Source organism: Macrosteles quadrilineatus, unplaced genomic scaffold, assembly GCF_028750875.1.
Source record: "Macrosteles quadrilineatus isolate MER2022 unplaced genomic scaffold, UCM_ALF_1.0 Scaffold_1__1_contigs__length_201487025, whole genome shotgun sequence".
In the NCBI taxonomy this organism is placed as follows: domain Eukaryota; kingdom Metazoa; phylum Arthropoda; class Insecta; order Hemiptera; family Cicadellidae; genus Macrosteles; species Macrosteles quadrilineatus.
Window position 1 is genome coordinate 46,954,561 of NW_026542594.1, and position 19,934 is coordinate 46,974,494.

The 19,934-nt window shown below is 33.4% G+C and overlaps 1 protein-coding gene across 5 annotated transcripts in view; it reads left to right on the forward strand.

Annotated features, from left to right (window-relative positions):
* LOC128982911 (ankyrin repeat domain-containing protein 13D) overlaps nucleotides 1-19,934 on the forward strand; it is a 222,057-nt gene that overhangs the window by 118,052 nt on the left and 84,071 nt on the right. For all 5 annotated transcript variants that reach the window (XM_054401977.1, XM_054401978.1, XM_054401979.1 and 2 more), the window contains one exon: nucleotides 12,097-12,225. In XM_054401977.1, coding sequence (XP_054257952.1) covers nucleotides 12,097-12,225 — 129 coding nt within the window. The remainder of the gene's footprint in view (nucleotides 1-12,096; nucleotides 12,226-19,934) is intronic.

Genomic DNA, 19,934 nt, shown 5'->3' on the forward strand with positions numbered 1-19,934 from the left:
CAGAACTAAACTAAACGTCATGTCAGATAAAACAGAATGGTTTAGAGTTGAACAAAGGAAGATTGGAAGACAGTTCAGTGTGGGACAAAAGGTGCAAGCAAGGAACTATGCATCCAAAGAAAAGTGGAGATTAGGAGAGATCATCAGTCGAGTGGGCAATGTCATGTACAGAATAAAAATGGACAATGGATTGATATGGACCAGACACACTGACCAGATCCTCCCTAAGAATTAAGAGGGGAGAGTTGATATATATTCAATCTAGTGTCAATTAATACTATTCTATTTTCCTATATTTTAATACCAGCTGATTGGTTAATTATTTATTGTTTTCTGTTGTGAGTCAGTTGTACAATTTAATGTTTTTGTTTCAGTGTTTGTACATTTTACAATGTTCAAATATATTTCTCAAATGCTTAAAGTTTATTTAATTTAGACACAATACATCCATAGACATATATCTGACTACTGCGAAAAGGGGAGTTGCCTTCATATATGGACGATTGTGTCTAAATTAGGTAAAGTTATAAATAGGTAGTTATAAATTATTGTAAAATGGTTAATAAATAAATAAACTAAGAGCACAGCACAACTAACACCACTATACGACAACAACAATCACCACGTTACTACACGAATACCAACAGGTTACTGCGGTGTATGTGGAACCCACCTGTCTCTCTCAGGGCATAGTACAGGACATGACTCATGGTATGTAACTAACTACCCTTGACTCATAGTAGCGTTCGAACAACCCTTAGTCATCGCATGCCAATGCCAGAGTCCAAGCGTTCATATCACTACTTGTAACTGATTAGAATAAAATATATTAAAACACATAAGTTCGTATAACATCCGGCAGCCTTTACGCATTGAGAAAAATTGCTACATCATGTAATATTGAAACGTTAAAAGCAGTCTATTATGCATTAATTCATTCACATATTGCCTATGGCGTCTGTGCCTATGGATCTACCACAAAAAAAAAAAAACATGGACAGAGTTTTGCTCCAGCAAAAAAGGGCATTGAGGATAATGTTGAATTTAAGATCAACGACCTCGGTAAGGCAAGTCTTTTGTATACATAAAATATTCACAGTCTACAGTCTTTTCATTTATGAGTCAATTAAATTTGTTTTGACGAATGATAAAATTGCAATAGGTAACCATATTCATAAATATAACACAAGATCACACCAATTGGTAGAGCAGCACAATTTGGAATTGTATAAGAAAAAAACTAGTTATTTAGGAAACAAATTTTTACATCACCTTCCAGAAACTTTAAAATTGGAGAAAAATCCAAATAAATTTTTAAAATCATTAACCCTCCGAGTGTCCCTTGTTTTGGCCTTAATGTCTGCCTATTTTTTGCTCATTTGCAAGGTTTTATTAAAACGGATCTGAGAAGCTTAAAACAATGTTAATTATACTGTTCTATATACCATTTTGTTTGGAAAATCATGAGCTTCAATATTATGCATAAAACATAAGGAACATTTGTTTCAAAAAAATTTTTTAGGTACAAAGAAAAATATTTTGGAAAATTAAAAAAAAAAAAGTTTGCGCTCAATGAAATTGTATAAATTATAGGCCTATAAATATTTGAAAATAGCCACTTTGTTCTAAATTTTATGAGGATTACAAATATATAATAATATAAGGAAGTAGATTTGCAAATAAATAAGTTATGGGCAAAAAACAGATTTCAGTACATAGCGTTTAGCTAAGAATGCATAGCCATAGCTAGGAATCTGGCTGATAATTTACATCAATATCACTACCTACTTCTTCAGGATCATCAACCAGCCCTTCAAAATCACTTAAATCTTTTTATAATGCACCACGTATATCACTACTTTTGATTTTTAACACTAAAACAATGATAAACGTAATAAAACACATCAGTCATCGGTGCGAGGTTAACCAAGCTGTTTACAAATACGCACGTCAGCTGTCTGCTACAATATTTTCGGAACTAAAATGAAAAGCGCTTAGAGACAGACCTCCGGAGAAAGCTCTGAATCTGACAAATAAAACGATACCTAACTCGATCCAGTTCAATCCGATTTTGTCAGTCATAGAACCTTCGCCGTAAACAGTGTTTGTGAGTCGATGCATCGACACAAAACACTACACAAAGTGTGTTATGTGTCGAAGCATCGACAAATAACACTCGGAGGGTTAAAAAGATTTTAGTTGAATCAGCATTTTACTCCGTTCAAGAATTGTTATTGTAATTGAAAATCACTAAAAAAACTAAAACATTTAAGTATCTCCATTGGTTTGTTCTATGTTTGTTTTCTGTTACTTTAATTTGCATTTGATGTATTAATCAGCTGGACTTGTTATTATTTAAAGAAAGGAAAATCAATTTGAAGGTCATTAATTGTTATATATATTCTGTTTTGACTACTGTAAAATCCCTAGTTTTAGCGATCTAGATAAGAAAACTTATGTTGACACAATTTCATGTACCAATCTGTACATTTTATGAAATAAAGAAGTTGATTGATTGATTAAATTAATTATTAACTAGTTGTGGAGTTTCTAATTAACAGTGAATTAACATTGTTTGTAATTATAAAAAATATCTTCATTTCACATGGTATAACATGTTTCAATGATGATAAGCCCTTTGTTAAAATATCAGCGGTTTGTTCTTCTGTTGGAATGTATCTGACAGTGATCTGTTTCCCAGAGACCAACTGTCGAACATAATGGTATCTCGTCTCAATATATTTAGAGCGATCGTGGAACATTGGATTGTTCATAAGTTTAATCGTACTTTGATTGTCCACATGTAGTATGGGAATAGACTTTTCTTCAATTGCGCCAATCTCTTTCACAAGACGATCTAACCATACAAGGGATTTACAGGTCTCGCTAGCGGCAACGTATTCTGCTTCCATTGAAGATTGGGAAACACACCGTTGAAGCTTACTCTTCCAAATGGTCTCTTCAAGATTGCCATTCAAAAATGCTGTTTTAACATCAAACTGCTTGATAGTAAGATTGTACTGAACTGAATAGCCTAACATAGTTCGCATCGTCTCAAACCGAGCTACAGGGCTGAAAGTGTCACCATAATCAATACCAGGACGCTGAGTAAATCCTTTTGCGACCAAACGCGCCTTGTAACAAATGATCTCGTTCTCTGGATTTGTTTTCAGTGCAAATACCCAGCGATTATCGATGACTTTTCTTCCTTTTGGTAGATCAACCAAATCATAAGTTTTATTTTTTATTTATGAATTTATTTCTTCATCCATAGCAGATTTCCAATCGATGGCATGCTCAGATCTAATTGCTTCATCATAATTTTCCGGTACTTTTCTTTGTAAGTTTTGCAGAAGCTAAAAGCTCTTCATCACGTTTTCTCAGGTTATAAGTCTCATCTTGTAATACATCACCTTGAATAGCGTTATCATCGCTAGGACACAGAATGTTTTGCTCATCAGTATCATTGGTACCTGGATACACAATTATCTTGCTCATCTTCATGGAATATATTGTCCTGATAACTGTCAACACACTGATTTCTGGTCTCATTATTTTGAATTGATTGCCTATTTTCAAGGGTATCATTCTCGATATCACTGCTACTCTCTTCAATGTTAAAATATTGTTTATCAGCGTTATTATTTATTTTCTTCAAAATAAAACATAATTCTTTTGGCGGAATTACCTTAACAACCATATTATACAATTGATTAGCTGTATTAAATATAGCCAAAGCAATGGTTATTCCGTTTTGAGAAAACACCCATGACTTACCATTGTTTTTCACAGTCTGGTGAATGCGTTTTTCACCTGCTTTCCTCACAGAGAATAAGTTACAAGCAACTTCAGGACAGTACCAAACATCATCAAAATACCTGTAAGTCCACCATCAAAAACCATAACATCTATTTTTTCTGACCCCAAGGCCTGAATATGAACACCTTGGCGAGCACTGTCCATCTTTTTAGGAGTATCAAATGGTGTGTAAGTGGCAAACCATTCCCTGCGGTGTGTCACATGGTGAGAAGCACCACTGTCAACAAGCCAGTTGTCACATTCACTGAAAAATGACTTATCAATTAGGCCTACCTCTAGATTTGATCGAGTCATCATTGCAGCATTTTGTATTTCACGGGTACATTCATTTTATTTATGTCCTTTTGTGTGACACTTAAAACAAATTACACCTGTTTGACAGTTTTTAGATAGATGACCATTTTTGCCACATGAAAAACATTTTATCGCTCCTAATTTTGTCGACTTAATTTTTTAAGTCTCCTTTTTTGGCATTTTTGGCTCCCATATATTTTGGCTGTTTAGAACTTACTTTTATTTTGGAAACCATGGCTACTGCTACATCCATCTCATCTCTGTCCTTTAGACGCAACTCAAAGTTAAGACATTTCATCTGTAGAATGTCCCATGTCTTCACCTCCCTTGGTGAGTCGTGCCAAGTCACATATATGTGATCATATTCCTTTGGTAGAGTTTGAAGGAGTCGAACACACAAATCGTCTTCATTAATAGGCTTATCGTATATTGTTAATTGGTTTTGGATTTCGTCAAACTTTTCCAGATAACTATTCATTCCAAGGGTAGGTTTCCAAGAAATGTTATGGAACTTATTTCTCAATATGCCAATATTTTCAGTTGACATCATAAATGTGGACAAGTTTCTCCCACATCTATTTTCCTGTAGAGCAATTGCTTACTCTAAGTAGAGGATTCGTCTCAAGGGATAAAACAATATATTTTCTGGCTTTTGCATCATTTTTTGTCCAATTTACCAATTTTTTGTCATAATTTGGTGTACCTGCTGTTGGTTTTCCGAATTCTCCACTAACAATTCCATAAACTCCTTCACATTCTAAGATTACCTTCATGACTATTTTCCATGTTGTGAAATTCTCAGTCCCTCTTAATTTTTCAATCTGTTTTTCATTACTCATCATTCACTATTCTATTAACTTCTTCTCAATTAATTTAACCACTCTGTTCTGCTACCATGTTGGAAATATCATCTAAAATAACAACTTGTCTTGTGGATCAAAAATTAAGTTAATTTAATAGTAAAACAGATAGAATGAAAAACTTAGATTTTTGTATACATCTTACTTCATCAAAATATAACAAACAACTAAACTATGTTACCAAGGAAACATCATATGTTCTTTCCTAACATAATTATTATGGACATTATAATATGGATAAACTATATCTTTAACACAAATTAACACTTCTTTAAATCTTGATAAAAGTCTATAAAATGCTTTAAAAAATTGATTGAACTTGATCTTGATGTTAAATAAATGTTCAGAAGCTTTATCCTTATATATAATTCTGTAAGACAAAAATTTTACCGGAAAATTGTGGACGTCTGGTAAGTTGCAGAAACGTGGGAGGGGTCTTAAATTAAAGGTCTTGACCCCAGGGACTCGGGAAAAATAGCAGAATTCCTATAAAAATACCAGAAAATGAGATAAAACGTAAAATGTTCTCCATAAGAATAACATTAGAAGCCATTTATTGCTATACAGTCCACTCTTGGTAATTCAAACACTTGATAATTCAAAACTTTCGATAATTCAAAATGAAGGCTCAGTCCCTAGAGAATCTCTCAATATAGACAATAGACAATAGACAATAGACAAAGCTTTATTGTACATAACGCCTGATACAATAATTACAAAAGTAATTCCCAAGCTGGTACATGGTCAATTTATATCTAATTTATATCTAGGTTCCTTAATCTAATTATACCCTGACAAGAGTAAAAACTATTACAATTTATCTTTAAAAAACGTCTGAATTTTGTAATACGCTTTTTGGCTCAAAGTCTCTTTCAGTTTATATGTAAAATTTGATTTTGATAAAGTTCTGTATGAATTAGGTAAATGATTGTAGATTTTTAATCCCATGTAAAGAGGCCCAGTTTCAAATTTTGTGTGCGAATGTTTGGGATATTGAAAAGTTTTGTTATTATTTCTCGTTTGATAGTTATGATTTATCTTATATTTTTCAAAAAAGAAAGGATTTGCATGAACATACTTTGCTATTTCAAATATATAAAGAGAAGGTAATGTTAAAATGGAATGTTTTTTGAAAAAAGGTTTACAGCTTTTTTTGGACTTCTGGTGAAAAATAGTTCTGAGAATTGACTTTTGGCAAGTGAACACTTTCTTGGCCTCTGCAGAGTTACCCCATAGAGTGACGCCATAAGCCAGCAAAGAATGAACATACGCATGATATACTGTCAAGCAGACTTCTAGCGGCGTGACCTTGGATAGTACATTTAGTGAATACCTTGTTGACCTTAATTTTTTATTTAGATGATGAATGTGATCAGACCAACTTAATTTTGAGTCTAAATTTAGACCTAAAAACTTAACAATTTTTGTATTACTGATTGTGGTGTCTGTAACTCTGTTTCTGAGTTTAAATTGAAGAATGTTAGTTTTACATTCATTTAATTTCAGGCCATGGCTCTCAAACCATTCATTGATTTGTTTAATTGTGCTGTCAAAAGTTAATTTAAGTTCACTTAGTGTTTTTCTTTTTAAAAGAGCAGTTGTGTCATCGGCATACAAAGTGAAAGCACAGGAATTTGTGGAAAGGCAATTAGGCAAGTCATTAATAAATATAATAAATAATAAAGGCCCAAGTATGGAACCTTGGGGAACACCATATGTAACGCTGGCCCAGTTAGAATAATATTTTATTGATTTTTTTATTACTATTGTGCGCTGCTTTCGATTGAATAGGTATGATCGTAATAATTCTAGTGCCATTCCCTCCAAGCCAATATTCTTCAATTTGATCAGCAGCAACCTGTGGTCCACACAGTCAAAAGCCCTGGATAAGTCACAGAAAACTCCTGCAGTCAACTGTGACTGATCCAGAGCTTCAAGGACACTATATTTCACTAATATTTCAAATTTTTACCATGCATTTTGATACACTCGGTATTTCAAAGTCCAAATAGAGGGCAGGTCAATTTGTAACACGCAGTAATTCAAAGTTTCGTTGGAAAAACACTCTATAATTCGAAGTAACTCAGTAATTCGAAGTTTCGTCGGTTGGCACTCTATAATTCGAAGTCATGCTGTAATTCGAAGTTTCGTCAAAAAAACACTCTCTAAATCAAAGTCACGCAGTAATTCGAAGTTTAGTCTGCAAAACACTCTATAATTCGAAGTGATCTCTTCCTGTTATAACAGGAAACTATACAGTACAGTACATCCTGTTCCCATGGTAGGCTAGTGTTGGACGTTTTGATGTTTGTTTAGTTAGAGCAGTACTGAGTTAGTTCGCTGACTTGTTTTTCTAAGTTGGCAATCCGATCTCTAGATTGCGCGACATCTCCTTGAGCACAAACATAGTTGTCGACAGCTGATAGTTCAGCTATTGGCGAAATATATAGCGCTAAATAACAGATTTCTTTGCAACTATGTACATTAACTGAACAATAAGCCGTTGATTGTTTAAAAGTGTACTAAAATACGGTATGATGTTTTATTGTAACGTGCTGTACCTTTGTATGTATTAAACAACCTAACTCTCTGTAATTCCAATGGTTTATTTTTCTCCCGATAAATCAAACTCTTGATAATTCAAAACTCTTGATAATTCAAATTTATATGCTTGGCCCACCAATTTCGAATTATCAAGAGTCTACTGTACTAGCTGACCCGACAGACGTCGTCCTGTCCTAATGTGGTTTTATGTCAAATGCTCGTTCATTTTCAAGATGAGCTCGTTTGCATGGCTCAATCACATCCTGGTTGAAGTTCGTTCGCTACGCTCACTTGCCTCCAGGTTAGCTTGTTCGCTACGCTAACTCGCCTCCAGGTTGAAGTTCGTTCGCTACGCTCACTCACATTTTGGTTGCTAATTACTGTTGCCATGAATTAAAAAAAATAATAGTGCTGCACCCTGTTGGTAAACCTATTAACTTTTTAATGCTGTTGAACATCACAGAATCAAATTGTTTAGTTGAACCAGCTGTTAAAGATTCTTTAATTCCATTTAAATATGAGTACTCATAAGGTTAACATGGGAAACTACAGAGCCACTGGGGCGGAGCCCTTTTGACAGATCTGCACCAAACTTCACACAAACCATCCTTGAATAATGCTTAATAATGCCTGAAAGTTTCATTAGGCCCCGGCCACACGAGGCGAATTTAAGCCGCGCGGCTTATCTTCGCGCGAAGTTAAGCCGCGCGAAGTACCTGGCCACACGGGGCGGATGAACCGCTTCCTGTTGGGTTTTCCCAGTATCAGTACTCTATTAAAACATAGTTCAGTTCACTCTTTTTAGTCATGGGCGAAACACTTATGTTAGTTTGTGCATTAAAAGCGTGTGGTGATCTGAAACGTTAACATAAATCATTGGGTCCATCCCTTCATAACGGAAAAACAATTTTTTGTGTTCCAAACCTTTTACGAGCACATGCGAAACCATAGTTCGGAGTTCATATGTATCAAACATTGTTTGAACACCACACAACCGGTAAAAATACACAAAACAAACTCAAATACCACTGGAAATGTCCGAAGAATATCTCCAATGAGCGCGGCTGCCGCGCGGTCGAACCGTATCGTGTGGCCACTCTCATAAGACTACGTGTGTCATCCCCTCCAACGCGGCTTAACTTCGCGCGGTCGGGGGACGACATGTTGCGGCCCAACCGCACATGCGGCTAAACTTCGCCTCGTGTGGCCACTCTCATTTGATTCAATGTATTGTCGAAGCCCTTAACTTCGCGCGGCTTAACTTCGCGCGGTTAAACCGCCTCGTGTGGCCGGGGCCTTACAATCTGTCGAGCGGTTTCGGAGTCCATAAAGGACAAACATACAAACATACATTGGATTTTATATATATAGATAGATTTTGTTTGCTTCAATACAGCTGATCGTGATTTATCATCAAGCCAGTACGCAATGTTAACATGGGATTACTTATTTGCCAGCCAATTCTGCAATGTACTATATAAACCCAGGGGTAACGTTACCTATAATAATTAAAACTTTTTAGTTACGTTATAGAATGTGAAAATAAATTATATTACTGTAAAACTTTTCGTCTGTCTTTTTAACGTTTGACATGAAATAACCACATTGACTAAATAATTAACGATTCAAGATTAATAAGGAAAACTTCTACTTTGTTTTTATTTCAAAACATGTGTTCTGGATTTATTCTACACTTCTTTATTTTAAATTTGAGATTTATTGTAGTGTTTAATCAATATTTTTCATTAAGTGGAATAACCTCAATGGCTACTCTTAGAAAATAACCTGGGAATAAAGATGGAATAGGTTCGTACAGGAAATATACAGGGTGACCGTTAAGTCTTAGGACGACTTTATAACTTTTAAACGACAAACGATATCACAACCACATTTGGTATACCGTTACTGGAAACTGTAAGCTACTTTTCTGTGTACATGGTGGTCGGATATCACATTTGGGGGACGGCCCCTCGGGGGTCAGAAGAAAATCTTTAATGGCAACCTATGTTGAGTTGTACATCATTTTAAAGGTCTACTTCAACTGAAAACAATGCCGCAAACCGCACTTCAAAAGGTTGATCCTGCGCAAAATGGCAGATGTTCAAAGATTTTCAAAATTAGCCAATTTCTTTAAATTAAAACACTTTTTTAAATCTTTAAACAACTGTCATTTTTTAACGGATGGTCCTTTTGAAGTACGGTTTGCGACATTCTTCTTTGCTTAAAATTCCCTTTAAAATGATCCCCATAACTTCACATTCAGTGATCCAAATAACTCTTCAGGGCGACGGCCCACAAGGAGTCGGAAGTAAATCTTGAATGGAAGCATAGGTTGATATGCACATCAAATTAAAGGTATTTATTAGTAGAATACAATGCCGCAAACTGTACTTCAAAATGACCACCCGTTAAAAAATGACAGTTGTTTAAAGATTTAAAAAGGTGTTTTAATTTAAAGAAATTGACTAATTTTGAAAATCTTTGAACATCTGCCATTTTGCGCAGGATCAACCTTTTGAAGTGCGGTTTGCGGCATTGTTTTCAGTTGAAGTAGACCTTTAAAATGATGTACAACTCAACATAGGCTGTCATTAAAGACTTTCTTCTGACCCCCGACGGGCCGCTCCCCAAAGGTGATATCCAACCACCATGTACACAGAAAAGTAGATTACAATTTCCAGTAACGGTATACCAAATGTGGTTGTGATATCGTTTGTCGTTTAAAAGTTATAAAGTCGTCCTAAGACTTAACGGTCACCCTGTATATTTGTTAATTAAGAAAGTACTATGGCAAGTTCCAATGGGAGGATACATAATATTGTTTGGAGACTTTAAACAGGTACTGTCTGTTTCTCGCAAAAGAGTTAAGAATCAGCCGATGATTAGGCCTAATTTAATAGAATATGTAACGTCAATCGCACCTTTAAAGAGGAATACCACCACATAAACTTGCACTAACTGTAGTTTTTTTATGTTGATCAGAAAAAATCTAGGGTTAAGTTTGGTCAATGGAATGCCTTTACTTTAATGTTGTTACTAATGTTGTTAAACCTTAACAAACGGAGTATAAACTTAGAAATATTAACTGGGTAGGGATGCTAATTTAGCGGGTTTGGACAAGAACTAAGCTTACCTCAACACACCTTTATTTGCCTTTTAATATTTGACAAAGACAATTAATTTCCTAAATTCTGATCAGGGAATTCTTTTTTATTACCAGTAACCACAAGACCAAAGCTACCTTAATACAAACCAGTATTTATTTACAAACAATTATATGTTTATTGCCTTTAGCAGAGTTAAACCTATTTAGTGATTCGAATGATTTTTTTGAAAATAACATCAACAAAGGCAAACAAAGACAAGCATCAAACTGTTTTTTTACACAAAAGCTATGCCGTACAGGGATATTTTATTCTGGCACATAGATACAGTAGTGATATTTCTTAGTTGTTTTAGAATATTTTTTTATATTATTTAGCTACAAGCCACTAGTTTGCAATAATAACCTAGAACACTAGCCAGACTTAACATGAAAGGATAGGAGCATGTTGAAAGAATAGGAGCATGTTGAAAATTTATAATTATTAGAAAAATATATTTGGATTTTTGAAAATTAATTGATCAGGTTCGAAGGACCAATGAAAGCAGTGGATGTAAACTAGGAAATAGAAATTGTAAGGTAGAAAAATAGGAAAATGAGTAAAATTAAGATACCTCACATGTTTGGGTTGACTTCTCTGTAGATGGCCATCTTGCTGCTGCTGATTTTTTCTTCACTACTTCTTCTTCTTGTAGGGATAGGCGGGAAATTTGAATGTTTAAATGAAACCTGAATGAGGGGGGTTATGGTTTGTGATGTTGCAACAGGAATGGAAAAGGATAAATTAAAATGTCTCTGGGATTTCAGAAATTAAATTAAATTAAATTAAATTAAGTCTGGCTCTAACAGTAGTTTTCAAAGTGTTGCATAGCTATATGATTTGTTTTAAAAAGGGACCTGTTTGCGGCAATGTTATTTCTCCATAAGCACGAAGAGGTACCTTTTCTCAAGCTAGACATCGACTACTTTAATCGTTATTTGAATGTTTTATGTGATTCAATTTCAATGGAAAGTTTTGTAATCAATTTCAATGGACGAAATAGAGCATATCGAAACAACCGAAAATCAATATTTTTGACCTTAATCGATAAAAATTTGAGTACTCGAATTTTTACTTTGCTGCGAAGAGGTGTATTGGTTATATTATCCTGGTTGCTTTGGCTTGTTATTGTTACTTTGGTGTTTTTACCAGTATTATTACATCTTTGCTTGGTCTAACTATCTCTCTGATATTTTTTTCTTGTATTAGTTATTATTCAATTTAAAATGAATAGGTAATCAGAAAACTGAATATTATTATTATTATTATTGGAAACTAATTGGATGAAATTTGGCTTTGATTTTGTAATATTTGTACCTGTAGAAACATTTTTGATTAGAATTATAATGATCCATTGGCTTTCTAAATTTTCCGAACTATGTGTAAAACTTCTTTTTAAAATGAAAACCTCAAAGTATTATTATTTTTATTTTTAGGAAGAATACACTCACCTAGGCAATCCATGTCAAATATCTCCTGAAGAATACTTCAGTCCCAATATAGATCTTGGAGGAAGGGATATTGGAAGACCAAAGGAACTCACCACTAAAATACAAAAGTTCAGGGTTAGTATTATATATTTACAGTTTTGTTGCCTTTATGGCTATCTTCCAGATGTCATTTTGGATGTAGAGGTCCCCGTGCATCTCTTATTTTGTAGTAACTTATTTTAATAGAAGGGCTTTCTTGCTATGTGTAAATAAAACTTGAGCATTCCCAATTTGGTCCTCACTGACTTCCACATCACTACCACTGCCCTCCTGAACCACACCAATCTCATCTTGAACAACATCAAACTCATCTTGTATGGTACAGCTAGGGATGGACTGGTCTCAAATTTTCAAGAAATTTGTGAGATTTAAAAAATCTTGTTTGTTCAAGCAAGATTGACTTTGCTCCAAGACTTTCTCAAGACAAGATTATTAAAAAAAATATTTAAAAAAATCAAAAATTACAATTGTCTCTTCAATTTAATTCCCTTCAACTCAATATACATTATCATCACAATATGATGTAGTGTAACTTGAATTAAAAACATCTTCAAGACATTTAAAAATAATTTATTAACTTCCAACTTATAAACCTTGATACACTGACTTCTTTTTCTTTAAATTAACTTTTATTAAGATCATTCTCTGCTCAAATTTGATTTTTAACATTTACTTTTCTTTACACAGTTTTCAATATTTCTTGAATTTGAAATTATTATTATTTAGTTTCATGAGCCCTAAAAAAAATACAATAACATTAGAATTCTAGAATTAAAACTAAAATAAGCTGAAAAGGAGTAGATAAGACATACTGAAAATAAAAAGGTTAAGACTATTAAAAATTCGAACAAACTTACCCAATTTGGGGTACCAGAAGCTAAGATGGTTAATCACAAATGAACTGAACTACAGTAATACCAAACTAAACCCGACTGAGGAAGAGCCTTGCAGCACGTGCTGTCTTATATACCTCCCCCTCCCCCAATGACGTCTCATCTACTTTACAAGAGTTATTCTGAATTGACTTGTAACATTTTGTTATTTGAGCAGAGTTGCAAACTATTTCTTTAATAATAACACAAAATTCAAATTTTATTTCAATACATAAATAAAAATATATTAACCTAATCGAAAATGCTACAAAATTCCCCTGACTAAAATTTTTTGTTGGCAAAGAAATAAAATTTATTTATACGCCTTTACTAAATTCAAACAAAAGATTCTAATTCAAATTGTCTATTTTATCTTGTTACTATGTTTTGGTCCCATCACTTTGGCGTAGAACCCAACAGGTGAGCTCCCTTTTGGCATTTACTGGACCTTCGGGGAAGCATGACTGGACCTCCGGTGTATTTAGGAAGGTCAGGGATCAGCTGATCGGCTCATCCACTCTCATTAGCTAGTGTGTCTGCCCCGTCTGCTATGTAGGTGGACTGCATTTGACTTCTACACCATATTCTCGTACAGCTCATAAAACAGTTTTAGACCAAGTATAAATAATAGGCATTGTAAAAATAAACAAGTTCCTTCACCCTTTTTAACATTTTCAGATGAATAATCGATTAAAAAGACAATTTAAGAGAAGACAATCTTAATATGGTAATTAATACATATAAAACATTTCTTTTTTCATTTTCCACATTCTCATCTCAAGTACGTCAGTGTTTTGTGGTGGTCTTCACACTTCGAGAGTGTATGTCAAGTGCTAAAGTTTGTGTATATGTATGTTTTCGTGAATCGAAGTGTGTACGTAAGTGCGTGTAAGTACGTGTGTGAGTGCATGTCTAGTCAAGTGTAGTGATAGTGAAAGTGGGTCGTTGCGGCCGGCTCAAGTTCAAGGTCAAAGTATGTTTGTGTCTTGAGAATCGAACTGGAATTCTACTTTGAGGTAAAAGACAAACATGATTTTGTAATAAATATACCAATAATGTCATCATTCATAATAATCTGATAATAAAAATAAAAACATTGTTTACATTTCTTTGATTTAAAACCTGTTCATACTGTACCATTAATAAAAATGTGTATACATAAATATTTACAATACTCTTGATGTTTGTTTGCATTGTTTATCCAAGCTTTAGTTGTGAAACATGAACTCTTTTGATAACATCAGGATTAATTAAGGATTAATCAGGAGTAATTAAGGGAGATGAAGGTAAATCTGGTAAATCATGTATGTCAAGGTTTTACTCGAAGATTTGGTCAGTTTTTCTCATATCAGCCTACACAAGATTTAAAATTAATCAAAATCAAAATGGTGGTATCCACTACTTACCAGATTTAAAGGTCATAACTAAAACGTTTCTATTAAGGCCATAAAAGTTGAATTTTGTTTCTAAAAGCGTTGGCGGATGTGTAACTATTGTATGCAAGAGATAAAGATTAAAATGTTTCTATTTTGTGTCCTCTCCCCGTTGCAAAGCACGGGTACAACAGCTAGTATTTTATAAGGTCCATCATACCTGAAAGCACTTTTGGCTTGAAACTGTTTACCTTTGTTACTCAACTGATATGTCTTGACATAAACAATACTATCTTTCTTGAATGGATGCATACTTTTCTCTTCTCCATATTTTCTTAATTTTTCATTTGACTTGTTTCTCATTTTATTATTTACAATAGCTTGACTTAATTTTCCTGCTAATTCCTTCTTGTCCACTTCTTCCTCCAGTAGATCATTTAAATGCCACACATTAGATTTGTTTACTTTGTAGCTAAACATTAGTTCGTGAGGCGTGTACTTAGTAGCTTCATTACAAGCACTGTTTAAAGCTAACTGAATGTCACTTAAATTAGTGTCCCATTTATTTTGGCAATCATGAAAATAAATTTGGAAAATTGCTTTAATGTTTTTCAGGTATCTCTCGGCTATGTTACTCCTAGGAACATAAGGAATTATTGTTCTGTGCATAATGCTTTTACTGAATAAATAGTTTTTAAATTCACTGCTCATAAAACATTTAGCATTATCACTTATTAATTCTTTACATAGTCCAAAGTTTTTAAAAACAAAGTTCTCTAAAATATTTACAATTGATTTAGACTTCGCATCCCGCATTGCATATATCCAGACAAACTTCGTACACTGGTCCACTATGATTAAGTTATTGTTTTGAGCTTTCGTTATTGTCAATGGCCCAAAAATGTCTATGTACAACCTATCCATCGGCGCTTGAGCACTACTTGACACCAAGGGACCTTCAAACACTTGTTGAGCCGGTTTACCTTTACTACATAGCTCACATGATTTTATTCTTTGTTTTACTACTTCCAAAATATTTGGCAAGTAAAAATATTCCGTTATTTTCTTGATTGTTTTGTACAATCCTAGATGACACCCGCTTAGTGAGTTGTGAAAATATTTATATACCATGTCTACCAAATTGTTAGGTAAATATATTTTCTTCGCATCTTTACCATTTGATTGGTGCATTAATACACCTCGGTTTAGTGAAAACTTCTGATTGTTAGTTCCCTCATTTATGCTGTCAATTATTTTACAAATCTCCTCGTCTTCACTTTGGTGAGACTTAAATCGCTAAATTATTTTTATAATTATTTTATAATTATTTTTAGTGTTTATAACTTATTGATTGACCATGCATCTGTTCACCATTGCCTTTGTAATGAAGAATGTTTTATGCAATAAAATACTTATGACTTATGACTAAATGTCAATGGAAAGTCTTTAATATTATTAATAAAAAGTACTTCCTTTACTTCTAATTTCTTATTTGCTTCATCATTGTTGGACTTAACACTAGTATTTACATTATTTACAACTTTCAACTCCTCCTCGACATTCACTTCTTTAGTTTCAAAATGTCTTGACAAAAAATCGGCTACTGCATTATCTTTCCCTTTAACATGTTGAATTTCAAATGGTAGACTAAGAATAGTTTCTACCCACCTACCTAACTTTCCAAGTTTACGGAAATTTCCTAAAACCCATGCCAAGGCACTGTTGTCCGTTATCAGAGTAAACCTTTTGTGTTCTAGATAGTTTCTAAACTTATTGATAGCACTGACTACAGCTAAAGCCTCTTTATGGTACACAGATAAACATTTCTCAGAGTCTGAAAATTTCTTAGAATAATAAGCCACAGGTTTAACATCCCCATTAAAGCTTTGAAGAAGAACTGCCCCAGCCGCTAGTTCGCTTGCGTCACATTGTAAGATAAACGGCAAGTTGTAATCAGGTATCGCCAAAACAGGTGGATTGATTATAGCTTCTTTCAATTTTTCAAAGTTACTTTGACATTCCTCAGACCAAATAAACTTTTTATTCTTTTTCCTTAGTTCATTTAGACATGCAGCTAATTTAGAGTACTCTGGTATGAACTTGGAAAAATATGATGTCATACCAATAAACCTACCTACACCTTTGGCATCTTTAGGCGGCTTACTATTCCTAATAGCTAATGTTCGGTCAGGGTCTATAGATACTTGATTTTTAGAGATTAGATAACCAAGAAAACTTATTTCCTTACTGGCAAATACAGCTTTACTAGGATTAACTGTAAGGTTATGTTTCTTTAACTTCTCAGTAACTTGTTTTAAATGATTTAAATGTTCCTCTAATGTTTGACTGTAAATAATCGAATCATCCACAAAGTTAAGTATAAACTTAAATTTTTCTTCTTTGAAAACTTGGTTAAGATAAGAAGATAGAATTCCGCTACCAGAATGAAGTCCAAAAGGCAAACGATTCCACTCATACAGTTCATAATTAGTTGAGAAGGCCGTAATATGTTTACTATCTTCCGCTATTTTAATCTGATGAAAACTTTGTGTCAGATCTAGCACAGTAAAATATTCAGAATCCCTTAGATAGTGGTATAATTCATGAAGATCACCGATAGGATAATTAACTTGTTCTATTTTCTTATTCAACGTACTGTAATTTATTACCAACCTATGTTTGTCTGAGTTAGGCTTCTTAATAACAAAACTAGGACTGGCATAGCTTGATAGACTGGGTCTTATTATATCTTGTTTTAATAAGTCATCAATAATATCCTTGACAATTTTATTCTTAGGAGGACTTAATGGGTAACTTTTCTGTTTAACAGGGTTATTATCTTTCAACTTTAAACTAACTTCAAAGTTAATAGCTTCACCTATCTTGTTAGTAAAAACAGTTGGATTATCTTGTATTAGTTTCCTTATCTCGGGTCCTGCTTGATTACAGCCGACAACAATTTCCTTGTTTACATTTGCACTGATTATTGTAGTGATTATTGTAGTATTATAGTAGTATTATAGTGGTTTATGGTTTTTTCCCCAGTTGACTCGTTTTTTGGAGAGGTAGGGGATTCTTTGGCACGATAGTTAGGGGTGTAACTGAGTAAGGTTATGACTCAACTCAATTTTAAAATCTGGACTGAATTTAAAATAACAACTGTCTGCACTTAGATCCAAAACTAAATTTGATTTCTTGATAAAGTCAGATCCTAATATTACTCTCCAAGCTAGACTTCTTGCAATTAAAAATCTTACTTTCCAGGAAAAATTATGTATCTTTACAATTAGCTTACATTCTCCAATTATAGAAATATCGTTATTTATTGCTGACTTGCAGTTAACATTAACTTCCTTTGCTTCTTTAACTAAGTTACATTTGGACATTTTCCTGTACATATCTTCACTTATTAAACTGACACTACTTCCTGAATCTAAGAGGACATTTTCATTTATTTTATTTCCAAACATTACTTTAAGAGTGGGTAGCATAGGTTTTCCTATCTTAGATTTTAATCTTGTTTGTTGTACTGATCCGGAGTGATAATTTATTCTTCTACTGTACGAGTTAAATTTTCTTACTTCCTTATTGTTTATCATTTTCTGAACTTTAATTCTACCAGAGAAATTTGCACTCTTTATCCGGGAAAAACCTATTGTATTGTAGTGGTTTATGGTTTTTTCCCCAGTTGACTCGTTTTTTGGAGAGGTAGGGGATTCTTTGGCACGATAGTTAGGGGTGTAATTGTTTTGTTTCCTAAAACAATTGCGAGCAATGTGTCAGAGTCGGTTACAATTGTAACACTTGGGAGGTGTTCTTGGAACATTTACATTGTTAACCATCCGGTTGTGTTGTGACATAGGGTGTACTCTAATTGAACGTCTACAATCATCCTCATAGGCGACATTTTGAGCGTGAATACAAAGTTGGTCTAAATCTTCAAAAGTTGAGGGCATTTGATAAAATACTAACTTAGCTCTTGTTTCGGGATTCATTCCAATTGTAATCAATTCTACTAACTCCCGTTCAGAGTATGCACAGTTCAATAGTTTAGCATTTTCTTTGACAGCTAAAATGTAAAAATTTAATGCTTCATTTACTCTTTGGGGTCTGTTAACTAAATTTCGTTTCAGACTCTCTCTGAGACCTACAGGTACAAAATAACTTAACAAGTTTTGATGTAAAGCAGTTAAGCCTAACTTCAATTGTTTACATTCCAATATCTTGATATGCAAAGGCCCTGTAGTGTAACCTAAACATAAATCCACAATTTGCTCATCTGACAGTTCGGTTTCATCTTTTAGCTTTAATATGTTTCTGATAAAGCCTAACAACTTATTAACATCCAAACCATCACAAACTTGAAAGTTTTGTAAGTGAATTTGAATTGGATTTGGTAGCTTAGCGAAACTACATTTTTGGTCCTCTTGTACATTAAAGCTCGATTGTGTTACTTTTTCTACACATTTTAATTTTTCTGAGAAAACATTTTCAAGCTCCTCCTCTTCTAAAATACTTTCACTTAGCTTACGTTCTACCGTAGCTTTTTCATTTGCATCAAAGTTAAGTTTATTAAAAGATTCTTTTACTGACTTTAACTTCTCAATCAACATGTCTACTTTAGATCTTTCATCCTCGCCCAACTTAAACTGATTTAAGTTCTTTACTCTACCTTCATAGTGGTTAATTTTTATTTCTGCTCTAATAAAACTATTAATATCTTTACTATCTTTAAGATCCACAATTTTATCATCCAAACTTTGCAAACTATTATTTAAAGTTTGAATTTCCTCTACAACAATTAACTTTTTTGATAGATTATGAGCGTTAGGCATTACTTTAATTTTTATCCCAGCTCTCAATAATTTTCTTAACTCTGACACACTTTCATTAGGATCAAACTCAATCCCTCTCACTAATAATTCATATTGAAGTTCTTGTTTTAGTCAAAATTCTACTTTTAATGCCATTTTAGTTTCTTCAATAACACATTTTAAATCAAATTAAAGAAATTATATCTTGGACTTGTCATCAAACTTGAGTTAAGCATTTTGTAGTGCAACTTGAATTAAAAACATCTTCAAGACATTTAAAAATAATTTATTAACTTCCAAATTATAAACCTTGATACACTGACTTCTTTTTCTTTAAATTAACTTTTATTAAGATCATTCTCTGCTCAAATTTGATTTTAACATTTACTTTTCTTTACACAGTTTTCAATATTTCTTGAATTTGAAATTATTATTATTTAGTTTCATGAGCCCCAAATTGGGGTACCAGAGACTAAGATGGTTAATCACAAATGAACTGAACTACAGTAATACCAAACTAAACCCGACTGAGGAAGAGCCTTGCAGCACGTGCTGTCTTATATACCTCCCCCTCCCCCAATGACGTCTCATCTACTTTACAAGAGTTATTCTGAATTGACTTGTAACATTTTGTTATTTGAGCAGAGTTGCTAACTATTTCTTTAATAATAACACAAAATTCAAATTTTATTTCAATACATAAACAAAAAAATATTAACCTAATC